The sequence below is a fragment of the Pituophis catenifer genome, unplaced genomic scaffold (genome assembly GCF_029215685.1).
Source record: "Pituophis catenifer annectens isolate HBS135680 unplaced genomic scaffold, rPitCat1.0.hap2 SCAF_8, whole genome shotgun sequence".
NCBI lineage: Eukaryota > Metazoa > Chordata > Lepidosauria > Squamata > Colubridae > Pituophis > Pituophis catenifer.
The window spans coordinates 80,815,571-80,828,343 of record NW_027256888.1 but is presented as its reverse complement, the minus strand read 5'-3'; the positions used below and the strand labels follow the sequence as shown (position 1 = coordinate 80,828,343).

Here is a 12,773-nt window from a genome sequence, read left to right as displayed (position 1 = left end):
CCGGTTCTGTGGGCGTGGCTTAGTGGGCATGGTGTGGCTTCGTGGGCGTGGCAGGGGAAGGATATTGCAAAATCTCCATTCCCACCCTACTCTGGAGCCAGCCAGAGGTGGTATTTGCCGGTTCTCCGAACTAATCAAAATTTCTGCTACCGGTTCTCTAGAACCTATCAGAACCTGCTGGATTTCACCCCTAATGTGTACTATTACTAAAAGAGCCTTGATAGTACAGTGGTCTAAGCACCCTGTTATTAACGCAGCTGCCTGCAATTAATGCCCTTGTAAGTTCAAACAGTTGCTAAGTGAAGTGTTATAACTCGAGTTCTACCTGTAATAATGCTCTATAGATCGTAAACTCTTGTCGTAAGTTAAGAACTCTTGCTCAATGGCCTTTGAGACCACTTAACGACTGTAACCAGAAGATTCCAGTCCCGAATTGCGGTTGTAAATTGAGAACTACTTGCAATGTCTACTTGCAGAGCCTGTAGTACAGTGGACTAAAGCACTGTTATTAACAGCTGCTGCTTGCTATTACTGCAAGTTCGAATCTCTCCAAGGCTCAAGGTTGACTCAGCCTTCCATCCTTTCTAAGGTAGGTGAAATGAGGACCCAGTTTGTGGGGGCAATAAGCTGACTTTGTATAAATATACAAAAGTATGAAGGCTATTGCTTAACGCATTGTAAGCTGCCCTGAGTCTCCGGAGAAGGGCGGCATATAAATCAAAAAACTCTTTAAGATTGTCAACTGTATTAAATATGAAGAATATTGTTCTATTTGTATTAAAATGTAAGACGCTCCGGTACCACTGTTCAATGATATGTTTGTAAAAATAAATAAATAAATAAAAAACCGGGGGGCGGGGGGGGGGGAGAGAAAGGAGGAGGAGATTTTGGCCTTCAGTTATCCTAACATTAATAATTTTGGGAAGAGTATGAGAAAAAGATTAACAATGTTCACCCTAATCAAGAAAACACAAGAACGCTGTCGCCAATATTGCTAGGATAAACTTAATAGTTTATAAACAAAGATCAATCCCACTTCCTTCTAGCACTGATGATGTTACCTAGTTGGGTCACGAAACGTCTGCCAAAGAACATCCAAACTTAAGAGAGCTCAGAGACCCAACAAGGACCCCATGTTTGTAGATAGATCCACAGAGACAAGAGAAATCAATGTTCATCTCGGTTGACATTCTCCTTAATTTTTTTCCCCAAGGGGGTTAATGGATCACTTCATCACGATCCTTCCAAGAAATAAGCGTTTGACGCACAAGTGGTACGTTTTCTGTACAAATTATAAGGGTCTCTCCTAGTCAGTCCCCTGTTCACTAGTCCGTCATGGAAACAAGGACTCATTGTTCCTTCCTTTCAAGCCAACTTCCTGCCCAGAATATGACCCCCAACCATCTTCTAGGTCTCCGATCCGGCTGAAATAACCCATATCTTGTTTTGACAGTTGCACTATAAAATCCCTCCAACGACGTCACGTATGTATCAGCCGTCTTGAAAGACCCCAGAACTGGGGAGAGAATTCCTGTGAAGTGAGATTCGTCATTTTGGTGCTGGCGCCTCCGAAAATGGTACGTTTACTTTTCCTTCCGGGCTGATGTGAATTGATTTTCCTGGCTTTGGTGGGGTGTCCAAGCAAAATTCGCCCTCATTCAAGTGACGGGGAAAGAACTTGTATGTGGGATATCATCAGAGGTGGGATTCAGCCGGTTCGGGTAAACCGGATATTAATTTTACGTTCTGTTTGGCAAACCGACGAACAGCTGGCCCTGCCCCTCCCCTCCCAGGAGTCCCCATGTGGTCCATTTTGGATCCCAGGTAAGTGCAGGGGGCGTGTGGGGCCCATGGAAGTGGAAAATGGGCCTCCCAGAGGCTTGTGGATGGCGAAAATGGGCCTATTTCCAGCCTCCAGAGAGCCTCCAAGCCCAGGGAGGTGGAAAATGGACCCTCCACAGCCCGTTTTTGCTCCCAGGAGTCTGCAGGGAGGCCTACTAGGCCCAAAACGGGGCACAGGGGGCCCCGTTTTTGCTCCCGGGGGTGCAGGAGGCCAAGTGCTGTTTGTCACAACCCTTGGCCACGCCCATCAAGCCACGCCCACAGAACCGGTAGTAAAAAGTTTTGAATCCCACCACTGCACCAAGGTCCTTTGAAGTGTCCACCGTCCACTGGGCCAGCCACTTTTGTTAAATCGAGGATGAAGACGGAAAAAAACATTGAGATACCATAAAACATAATGTAGAATTTTACCTCATCCATCATCAACATCTCTCTTGTTTCCTCAGAAAAGTACCAAAACGGCAACCGAAGTGGGCCGGACTTTTGCCACAATGTTTTCGGACATCACCTTCCGGCAGAAACTTCTGGAAACCAAAACCGAAGAAGAATTCAAAGAAGCTTTGGTCCATCAGCGTCACTTGTTGATGGTGGTCAACCAGAGGCCCTCGACAGTGACCGATGACCACAAAGCTCATGGTTCCAAACCTCTGAAGGTATAGGACGATGGACAAAGCGGGTGCCTTTTTTCAGGTTCTCAAAATACGACCATGTCTCTTAGAAGCAGAGGTGGGATTCAGCCAGTTCGGACGATCCACCTCTGAGTTGAAGGTCTCCTTTTCAATTCAAGGAGGCGTGTTATGGGTAGTTCTCGACTTACGACCACAATTGAGCCCAGATTTTCCATTCCTAAGCAAGATAGTTGTTAAGTGAGTCGCATTTGATGACCTTCTTTGCCACAGTGGTTAAGTGGAGCACTGCGGCTGTCAAGTTAGTAACACGGTTATTAAGTGAATCTGGCTTCTCCATGGATTTTGCTTGTCAGAAGGTCGCAAAAGGGGATCACATGACTGCAGGACACTGCGACGGTCATAAATCTGAGTCAGCTGCCAAGTGTATGAACTTTGATCAAATGGCCATGGGGGATGCTGCAACGGTCGTAAGTGTGAAAAACGGTCATAAGTCACTTTTTTGTGTGTGCCGTTGTAGCTTCTACAAACGGTTGTAAGTCAAGGACTACCTGTAAGTGTTTAGTAACCACATCTGGAGGACTAGGTTGTTTGAAAGTTTAGTGATAGAGACCCTCAGAGACAGAGAGGTGAGCAGCCAGCCTCGGTGGTGCAGCAGACTAATGTGCTGTTAAGTGCTAGCACTTAGCTACCAGCTGCCTGCAATTAGTGCAAGTTCGAATCTCACCAGGCTCAAGGTTGACTCAGCCTTCCATCCTTTCGAGGTAGGTAAATTGAGGACCCGGATTGTGGGGGCAATAAGCCAGCTTTGTATAGAACAACACCGCTTAGGGGGGGCCCGAAAGCCCTACTAAGCAGGTATATACAAAAAAAGTATGCAAGCTATTGCTATAATGCATTGTAAGCCGCCCTGAGTCTACGGAGAAGGGCGGCATATAAATTGGACCAATAAAATAAATAATAATAATAAAATAAACAACGGAAAGAAAAATGAACTTTGTGGGGTCCTTGGTGGTTTTCTTATGGACGTTTCATTACCAAACTAGATAACATTATCAGTGCTAGTGATATTATTGATTATTGTGTACTGTTACTGCAGCACTGAAGATGTTACTTTATTGTGTGATGAAATATCTGCAAGGAAATCACCAATCATCGGATCACACAGTCTTCTTCCTCCTCCCTCCTCCTCCTCCCTCCCACTCCCACTCCCTTCTAGCACTGATGATGTTACCTAGTTTGGTAATGAAACTTCTACAAGAAAATCACCAAGCTCAGAAAGCATCAAACACCTCACAGTTCTCCTCCTCCTCCTCCTCCCACTCCCACATTCCACTAGTCCGCAAATCCTTCTCCCTTCTAGCACTGATGATGTTATCCAGTTGGATAATGAAAAGTCTGAAGAAAATGACCAAGCTCAGAGAACCCCAAAGACCTCACAGTTCTCCTCCTCCTCCTCCTCCTGTCCGCAAATCCTCCCTTCTAGTACTGATGACGTTACCTAGTTGGGTCAGGAAACGTCTTCAAGGACACCCACCAAGCTCAGAGAGTACCAAGGACCCTCTCCTTCTCCACCTCATTTTTCTCGTTCTCCTCATTCTCCTCCTCCTTCAGTTTTCCTCCTCCTCCTTCCCCTCCAATCCACAAACCGCACTCCCTTCTAGTACTGATGATGTTACCTAGTTGGGTCAGGAAACGTCCGCAAGAAAACCACCAAGCTCAGAGAGCACCAAGGACCCCACAGTTCTCTGCCTCCGTGGACGGCGGTTTTGATGGCTTTGTGTGCAACCAGGCCAACTTTTCCTATCGCGGGGAATCTTGAGATCTGGTGCCATTTTGGAAGGACCCCGTGTGCCGTTCCCCACCCCCACCCCGTCTTTTAAGTTCACGGCAGCGCACAGTGTCCCCTCATTTCATTTCTTTGAATCCCGTCGCGGCCGCTGCCTTTTTTTCCGCCTGGCTGGCTGCGCGCTTCTCTTTTCCTTCAACAATAGAGGAGCTTTTTATTTATTTATTTATTTTTTGAACCGAAATAACATTTCCTTCCTTTCCTTCAGCTGCACGAGTTCTTCAATGTTGGCAAAGGGATTTTTGATGACATAGCACGGAGGTTTCCAGTCTACGCTCTGGACTTCACGGACGGTAGGTGAGCGGGTGTTTACGGGGGGGGGAACAGAGGGGGGGGAGAGCCCACATTGGCTCCGTGTCCTGTTTACCGGTGTCTGACAACTCGGCCTTGTTGTTGAAAGGAAACTGAGGGGCTGAATTGGTGGTGAGAAGCTTCCCCGGGTCCTCAGCCAAAAGGGATGCCCTGTGACCACATCAAGGGTTATCCAGGTGTGCAAAGAAGTTGACATGCAGGGGCAAAAACACAATATTATTATTCTCCCGTGCACAATATTCCTGCACAAAAGTCCCATTTTAAACATAGTTTGAGGGGTCCTTGGTGTTCCCTGAGCTGGCTTTGGTTTTTTTTGCAGATGTTTCATGACGAAACGAGGTTAACATTTATCATACCTGCTCCAAACCCCCCCATTGCCTTCTAGCACTGATGCTGTTACCTGCTTTGGTAATCAAATGTCAGCAAGAAAAGCACTAAGATCAGAGAGCACTAAGAATCCCACAGTTCTCCTCTTCCTCTTCCTCCTGGCTAAGACGCTGAGCTTGTCGATCAGAAAGATAGGCAGTTTGGATACCGAGTACAGCTCTCCTGAGTGAGGAGGGGGTTGGACTGGATGACCTCCAAGGTCCCTTCCAACTCTGTTACTGTAAAAAAAAACAACCTTGTGTTGCAATCTTTGAATTCCTCCTCCTCCCCCTCCTCCTCCTCTTCCTCCCACCTCCTCTTTCTCCTCTTCCTCCTCCTCTTCCTCCTCCCAGCTCCTCCTCTTCCTCCTCCTCCCATCTCCTCCTCTTCCTCCCCCTCTTCTTCCTCCTCCCACCTCCTTTTCTTCCTCCTCCCCTCCCACCTCCTCCTCTTCCTCCTCCTCCTCCCACCTCCTCCTCTTCCTCCCACCTCCTCTTCCTCCTCTTCCTCTTCCTCCTCCCATCTCCCCCTCTTCTTCCTCCTCCCACCTCCTCCTTTTCCTCCCTCTCTTCTTCCTCCTCCCACCTCCTCCTCTTCCTTTTCTTCCTCCCACCTCCTCTTCCTCCTCCTACCTCCTCCTTTTCCTCCCACTTCCTCTTCCTCTTCCTCCTCCCAGCTTCTCCTTTTCCTCCTCCTCCCATCTCCTCCTCTTCCTCCCCCTCTTCCTCCTCCTCCTTGGTGAAGGAGGGCAGATGGATGTATAGATGGAAAAGGGAGGGAAGGAAGGATAAAGAGGGAAGGAGGGAGGGAGGAAAAGAACAAAAGGGGAACTAAGGAAGCAAGTGGAAGAAAAAATAAAGAGGAAGGAAGGAAGAAAAGAGGGAGGGTGGAAAAGAAAAGAAAGGGAAGGGAGGGAGAAGAAGAAATAGTGAGAGGAAAGAAAGGAAAGGGAAGGAAGGGAGAAGAAGGACGCAATAAAAAGAGGAAGGAAGGAAGGAAGGCAAGTCCCTATCTAATAGTCACAATGGCCTTCGCGCTATTGTGAGTTGCCTACAGTTCCCAGAATCCTCTAGGCCCCCACCTGTTGCATTTCCACGTTTTTAATCCCCTATTTGGGCTTTGCTTTAGGCATCATCGGCAACAACAAAGCGATAGGCAAATACATCACCACCATGATCTTCCTCTACTTCGCCTGCCTCCTGCCCACCATCGCTTTCGGCTCCCTCAATGACGAAAACACCGAGGGGGTCATAGGTGAGTGGCAGAGGTGGGCTGTTGCCACTTCGGATCGGTAGTTGCGACCGCCACCCGTCTCGGCGCTATCCCGTCCTATATCGCTGTGTTTTTGAAGCCACCCGCATGCACAGAAGGCGGGCGGGCGGGCGGGCGAATTGCCGAGTTTTTGAAGCCGCGTCCATGCTCACATTTTCGGTGGTAAGCGGTTGTTACATTATGTGACGGCCAACTCTGGTGATTTGGCCTTGTCTTGGTTACCTCGGGATTACCGGAGGGGGGACTCTGGGCATTGGGAAAAATCCCAACCGGAGCTTTCTGAATGTCTTTGCACAGGAAAAAAAAAAAATCCCTCTAGCAGAAAAGTACAGGCAGTCCTCGCCTTACGACCACAATTAAGCTCCAAATTTATGTTGCTAAGCGAGAAATGGGTTATGTTTTACCCTTCAACCTGTAGCCCCTTCAGTCAAATAGGCAGCATTGGGAAAATCTGCTTGTTTTAATTATTTGCAGAATTTACTTATGTACAACAGTTCATTTAGTGACCGTTTGAAGTTACGACAGCACGGAAAAGAGTGACTGGTGACCGTTTTTTTCACACTTAACGACCGATTGCGGCATCCCGGCGGCCACGTGATCCAAAATTCAGATGCTTGACAACTGACTCGCCTTTATGACGGTTGCAGAGTCCCGGAGTCATGTGACTGACTCTCTTTTGCGGCCTCCTGACAAAGCCAAGTCGACGGGGAAGCCAGATTCATTTAACAACCGTGTGGCTGACTGCAGGGACTGCCTTAACCAACGGGGCAAGAAAAGTCGTAAAACGGGGCAAAACAGTCACTTCACAAATGTCTCGCTTAGCGATGTAAATTTTGGGCTCCATTGTGGGTCGTAAATCGAGGACCACCTGTCTTTAAAAACCCGATAAAATTTTTATTAAGCTATTGGAAGGTATTGTTTGAGAAAATTGATAGCTATAATAATTGGGATATTGTTTAAATATGTCTAACAATTGTAATAATTTGAACATTTTTTTACTTAAGCAAAAAAGAAAAGAAAATTGAAATAGCATTATTTGAATTAAGAACTAAGTCTAAATGTTAAATGATAAATTGCTATATTTCTAAGATTAGAGATAAGATTTAAAGTTGATAAATGTACTATGAGTTATTAACTGATTTAAGATTTTGGATGGGTTAATAGAAGGGTAATTGTTTTGAGTAAGTAAATAAGAATAAATTCTTTTTAAGATGGTATTAGTTGAATAAGTGACTTAAGATTGAGAAATAAGTGTTATGACAAAATAGAATATACAAAATTTTGTTAAAGATGATAAAAAATTGTATAAATTAATGACCGGATCAAAGCTCTGTTCCGAAAAGATGTAATTGGTATGTTTGGTTAAAAAATTAAAAAAAAACTTTTTGCAAAAAAAAAAAAAACTCAATAAAATCTCGGCGTGTAGCAATGAACCCCCCCCAAAAAAGGAAGGATGGTTTTTAAAAATGGTCATTAAAGCTAGAGGCAGCTCTAAAAATAAATAACAGGCGGTAGCAAGGATTTTTTTTAAAAAAATAATAATAATTTAAAAACAGCCTTCTGTCCAAAGAAAAACAAAAACCTTTCTTGGAACCAGACCAGGAACTTTTAGCTTTATTTATCTGCTTGTCTACTTGGGCCCAAAGTCCAGGAAATTCCATTTTTCTGATTTCGAAGGTTAGAAAAGATAAGAACAGCCAATCTTGCTGAGCTATAAGGACAGAATTGTGCTAAGACACACAAACACACACACACACACACAGAGAGAGAGAGAGAGAGAGAGAGAGAGAGAGAGAAGGAGGGAGAGAGAGGGAGGGAGGGCAGGGGAAGGATACTGTAAAATCTACCCCAAAAATAAGCCCCAGTTAAGATCGTCAGCAGACGGAGGCGTTTAGTATTATATTTCTCCCAAAATAAGACCTAACCGGAAAAATAAGCCCTAATGCGTCTTTTGGAGCAAAAATTAATATAAGACCCAGTCTTATTTTGGGGGGGGGAAACATGGTAGTCATAAGTCGAGGACTACCAAAAGTTCAGAAGATTCCTGCGCGTAGCATTTTAGCAATAAAGCGGATTAATTTGGACCTTATATATGGACCTGGTTTTTCCTGCCAGACGATGCTGTGGTTTAAGGCCGGTTGACTCCAGCCGATTCCGAATTCTTTTTTCTAATGTTGTCTTTTGATTTCCAGATGTGCAAAAGTCCATCGTGGGCCAGTGCATTGGCGGCCTGCTTTATGCGCTCTTTGCCGGCCAGCCTCTCGTGGTGCTTTTAACCACAGCTCCTTTGGCACTGTATATCAATGGTGAGTTCGCGGGGCCGCTTTTTGGGGTTCTCACAAGTGATAGGCTTTTGAGCAGGGGTCCCCAAACTTGGCAGCTTTAAGACTTGTGGACTTCAACTCCCAGAAGTCTCCAGCCAGCTATGCTGGCTGGAGAATTCTGGGAGTTGAAGTCCACAAGTCTTAAAGCTGCCAAGTTTGAAGACCTCTGCGTTTGAGCATCGCCAATGCTCTCAAAATGCTGCCCTTCCTTTCCTTTCTTCCTTTTTTTTGCGCCTTCAATCTGGGTGCAAAAACTCCCGGTGCAAATAGAAATCCCTCTTCCTGACCTGGAAGACTGGTCTCCGTTTCAGACTGCGGAAAAACCAGACGTCCCCCGACACGTGGGAAATTAGCACACCTGGGAGGAGAACGGAACAGAGTAAGAGAGTTGGAAGGGAGCTTGGAGGTCTTCTATTCCAACTCCCTGCTCAAAACAAGAAGAGTTCCCGGCAAGCTTCTTCTCTGTTGTGTACAATTATGGCATATGCAAAATTGGATATTGCATAATTCGATTCGGTTGCCCACCCAATTAATCTCCTGGGATACCTTGAAGGTCCAGTCCCATCTCTGGCTTATCATCAGTTGTGTCCCAACATTTTCAAGTGTACCATTTGCCAGCTGCTGATATGCTTATTTACAATTTATTGGCCCAAAGCCATCCAGCTAGCTTTGATACCTAAGGCGGAGCTAGAACTCACAGTATCCTGGTGATTGGCCCAAAGTCACCCAGCCAGCTTTCATGTCTAAGGCAGGACTAGAACTCACCGTCTCCTGGTATATGGTCCAAAATCACCCAGCTGGCTTTCATGCCTAAGGCAGGACTAGAACTCACCATCTCCTGGTGATTGGCTCAAAGTCACCCAGATGGCTTTCATTCCTAAGGCAGGACTAGAACTCACCATCTCCTGGTGATTGGCCCAAAGTCACCCAGCCGGCTTTCATGCCTAAGGCAGGACTAGAACTCACCATCTCCTGGTGATTGGCCCAAAGTCACCCAGCCGGCTTTCATGTCTAAGGCAGGACTAGAACTCACCATCTCCTGGTATATGGTCCAAAATCACCCAGCTGGCTTTCATGTCTAAGGCAGGACTAGAATTCACCATTTCCTGGTGATTGGCCTAAAGTCAACCCACCAGCAGCTTAGAACTCACCATCTCCTGGTAATTGACCCAAAATCACCCAGCCAGCTTTCATGTCTAAGGCAGGACTAGAACTCACCATCTCCTGGTGATTGGCCCAAAATCACCCAGCCAGCTTTCATGCCTAAGGCAGAACTAGAACTCACCATCTCCTGGTAATTGACCCAAAATCACCCAGCCAGCTTTCATGTCTAAGGCAGGACTAGAACTCACCATCTCCTGGTGATTGGCCCAAAATCATCCAGCTGGCTTTCATGCTTAAGGTGGAACTAGAATTCTCCATCTCCTGGTGATTGGCCCAAAGCCACTCAGTGGACATTCATGGCTAAAGCCGGACTAGAATTCATGGTCTACCTAGTTCCCAGCTTAACGCTTTCATCAGTAGATCAAACTGGCTCTCTTGCTTTCTTGCTTCCAGTGATCAAAGGAATCTGTTACGACTACAACTTGGACTTCCGGGCATTTTATGCGTGGGTTGGACTCTGGAATAGTTTCTTCCTCGTGCTGTACTCTCTCTTCAATTTCAGTCTTGTAATGAAGCTCTTTAAAAGGTAAGAAATGCCTCTTTTTCTTCTTCTTTTTCTTCTTCTCTTCTTCTCCTTTTTCTCCTCCTCCTTCTTCTTCTCCGCTTCCTCCTCCTTCTCCTTCTTTTCTTCTTTTTCTTCTTCTTCTTGTCTTCTTCTCCTTTTTCTCCACCTCCTCCTCCTTTTTCTTCTCCTTCTCCTCCTCCTCCTCCTTCTTCTTCTTCTTCTCCGCCTCCTCCTCCTTCTCCTTCTTTTCTTCTTTTTCTTCTTCTTCTTGTCTTCTTCTCCTTTTTCTCCACCTCCTCCTCCTTTTTCTTCTCCTTCTCCTCCTCCTCCTCCTTCTTCTTCTTCTTCTCCGCCTCCTCCTCCTTCTCCTTCTTTTCTTCTTTTTCTTCTTCTTCTTGTCTTCTTCTCCTTTTTCTCCACCTCCTCCTCCTTTTTCTTCTCCTTCTCCTCCTCCTCCTCCTTCTTCTTCTTCTTCTCCGCCTCCTCCTCCTTCTCCTTCTTTTCTTCTTTGTCTTCTCCTTCCTCCTCCTCCTCCTCCTCCTCCTCCTCCTCCTCCTCCTCCTCCTCCTCCTTCTCCTTTTTCTCCTTTTTTCTTTCAGATTTTGTCTGTTTTCCTGCCTGAACAGGGGGTTGGACTAGAAGACCTCCAAGGTCCCTCCCAACACTATTCTGTTTTGTTTTGTTCTGTTTTGTCCTGTTCTGTTTATTCTATTCTATTCTATTCTATTCTATTCTAGTCTAGTCTAGTCTAGTCTAGTCTAGTCTATTCCATGTTCTATTTCATGTTCTATTCTATTCCATTCCATTCCATTCCATTCCTATTCCTATTCCTATTCCTATTCCTATTCCTATTCCTATTCCTATTCTGTTTTGTCCTGTTCTGTTTATTCTATTCTATTCTATTCTATTCTATTCTATTCTATTCTATTCTATTCTATTCTATTCTATTCTATTCTATTCTATTCCATGTTCTATTTCTATTTCTATTCCATTCCATTCCATTCCTATTCCTATTCCTATTCCTATTCTGTTTTGTCCTGTTCTGTTTATTCTATTCTATTCTATTCTATTCTATTCTATTCTATTCTATTCTATTCTATTCTATTCTATTCTATTCTATTCTATTCTATTCTATTCCATGTTCTATTTCTATTTCTATTCCATTCCATTCCATTCCTATTCCTATTCCTATTCCTATTCTGTTTTGTCCTGTTCTGTTTATTCTATTCTATTCTATTCTATTCTATTCTATTCTATTCTATTCTATTCTATTCTATTCTATTCTATTCTATTCTATTCCATGTTCTATTTCTATTTCTATTCTATTCCATTCCATTCCATTCCATTCCATTCCTATTCCTATTCCTATTCCTATTCTGTTTTGTCCTGTTCTATTCTATTCTATTCTATTCCATTCCATTCCATTCCATTCCATTCCATTCCTATTCCTATTCCTATTCCTATTCCTATTCCTATTCCTATTCCTATTCTGTTTTGTTCTGTTCTATTCTATTCTATTCTATTCTATTCTATTCTATTCTATTCTATTCTATTCTATTCTATTCTATTCTATTCTATTCTATTCTATTCCATGTTCTATTTCATGTTCTATTCTATTCTATTCTATTCCATTCCATTCCTATTCCTATTCCTATTCCTATTCCTTTCCATTCCATTTCATATTCTGTTTTGTCCTGTCCTGTTCTATTCTATTCTATTCTATTCTATTCTATTCTATTCTATTCTATTCTATTCTATTCTATTCCATGTTCTATTTCATGTTCTATTCTATTCTATTCTATTCTATTCTATTCTATTCTATTCTATTCTATTCTATTCTATTCTATTCCATTCCATTCCATTCCATTCCATTCCATCCCATCCCATCCCATCCCATCCCATCCCATCCCATATTCCATTCCGTTTTCTATTCTATTCTATATCAACAGATGCTCCTAGAGAGACTTGGTGTCATCGCTGGCCTTTTGGTTGACGGTCTTCTCCTGTTTTGTGTGTGTGTGTGTCTGTGTGTGTTTTTGTAGGTCCACAGAAGAAATCATTGCACTTTTTATTTCCATCACATTCGTGCTCGATGCCCTGAAAGGAATCACAAAAGGTAAATCTGGATGGAAAAATCTCACCTGGCTCCCTACCTTCATTGTCCTTAACGCAGAGCAGGTCCTTCTGCAGGAAAACCAGGTGGCCCATGCTCAAATATGAGACTCTTTCAAAAGTGAGCAGCAAATTTTGCTTAACCCCCCCCCCACACCCCCTCCAAATATTGCATTTACAGGTAGTCCTCGACTTACAGCGGTTCATTTAGTGACCGTTTGAAGTTACGACAGCACTGAAAAAAGTGACTTACGACCATTTTTTTCCGCCTACGTACAACCACTGCAGCATTCCCATGATCCCGTGATTTACATTCAGATGCTCGGCAACGGATTCACACTTACGACGGTTGCAATGTCCCGGGATCACGTGATTCCCCTTTTGAGGCCACTTGGGGGTTC

At 44.4% G+C, this 12,773-nt stretch overlaps 1 protein-coding gene across 1 annotated transcript in view; it reads left to right on the top strand.

Annotated features, from left to right (window-relative positions):
* SLC4A11 (solute carrier family 4 member 11) overlaps positions 1 to 12,773 on the top strand; it is an 89,978-nt gene that overhangs the window by 53,352 nt on the left and 23,853 nt on the right. The window contains exons 7-13 of the mRNA XM_070949176.1: positions 1,454 to 1,577; positions 2,289 to 2,495; positions 4,526 to 4,610; positions 6,124 to 6,249; positions 8,460 to 8,573; positions 10,149 to 10,281; positions 12,303 to 12,376. Coding sequence (XP_070805277.1) covers positions 1,454 to 1,577; positions 2,289 to 2,495; positions 4,526 to 4,610; positions 6,124 to 6,249; positions 8,460 to 8,573; positions 10,149 to 10,281; positions 12,303 to 12,376 — 863 coding nt within the window. The remainder of the gene's footprint in view (positions 1 to 1,453; positions 1,578 to 2,288; positions 2,496 to 4,525; positions 4,611 to 6,123; positions 6,250 to 8,459; positions 8,574 to 10,148; positions 10,282 to 12,302; positions 12,377 to 12,773) is intronic.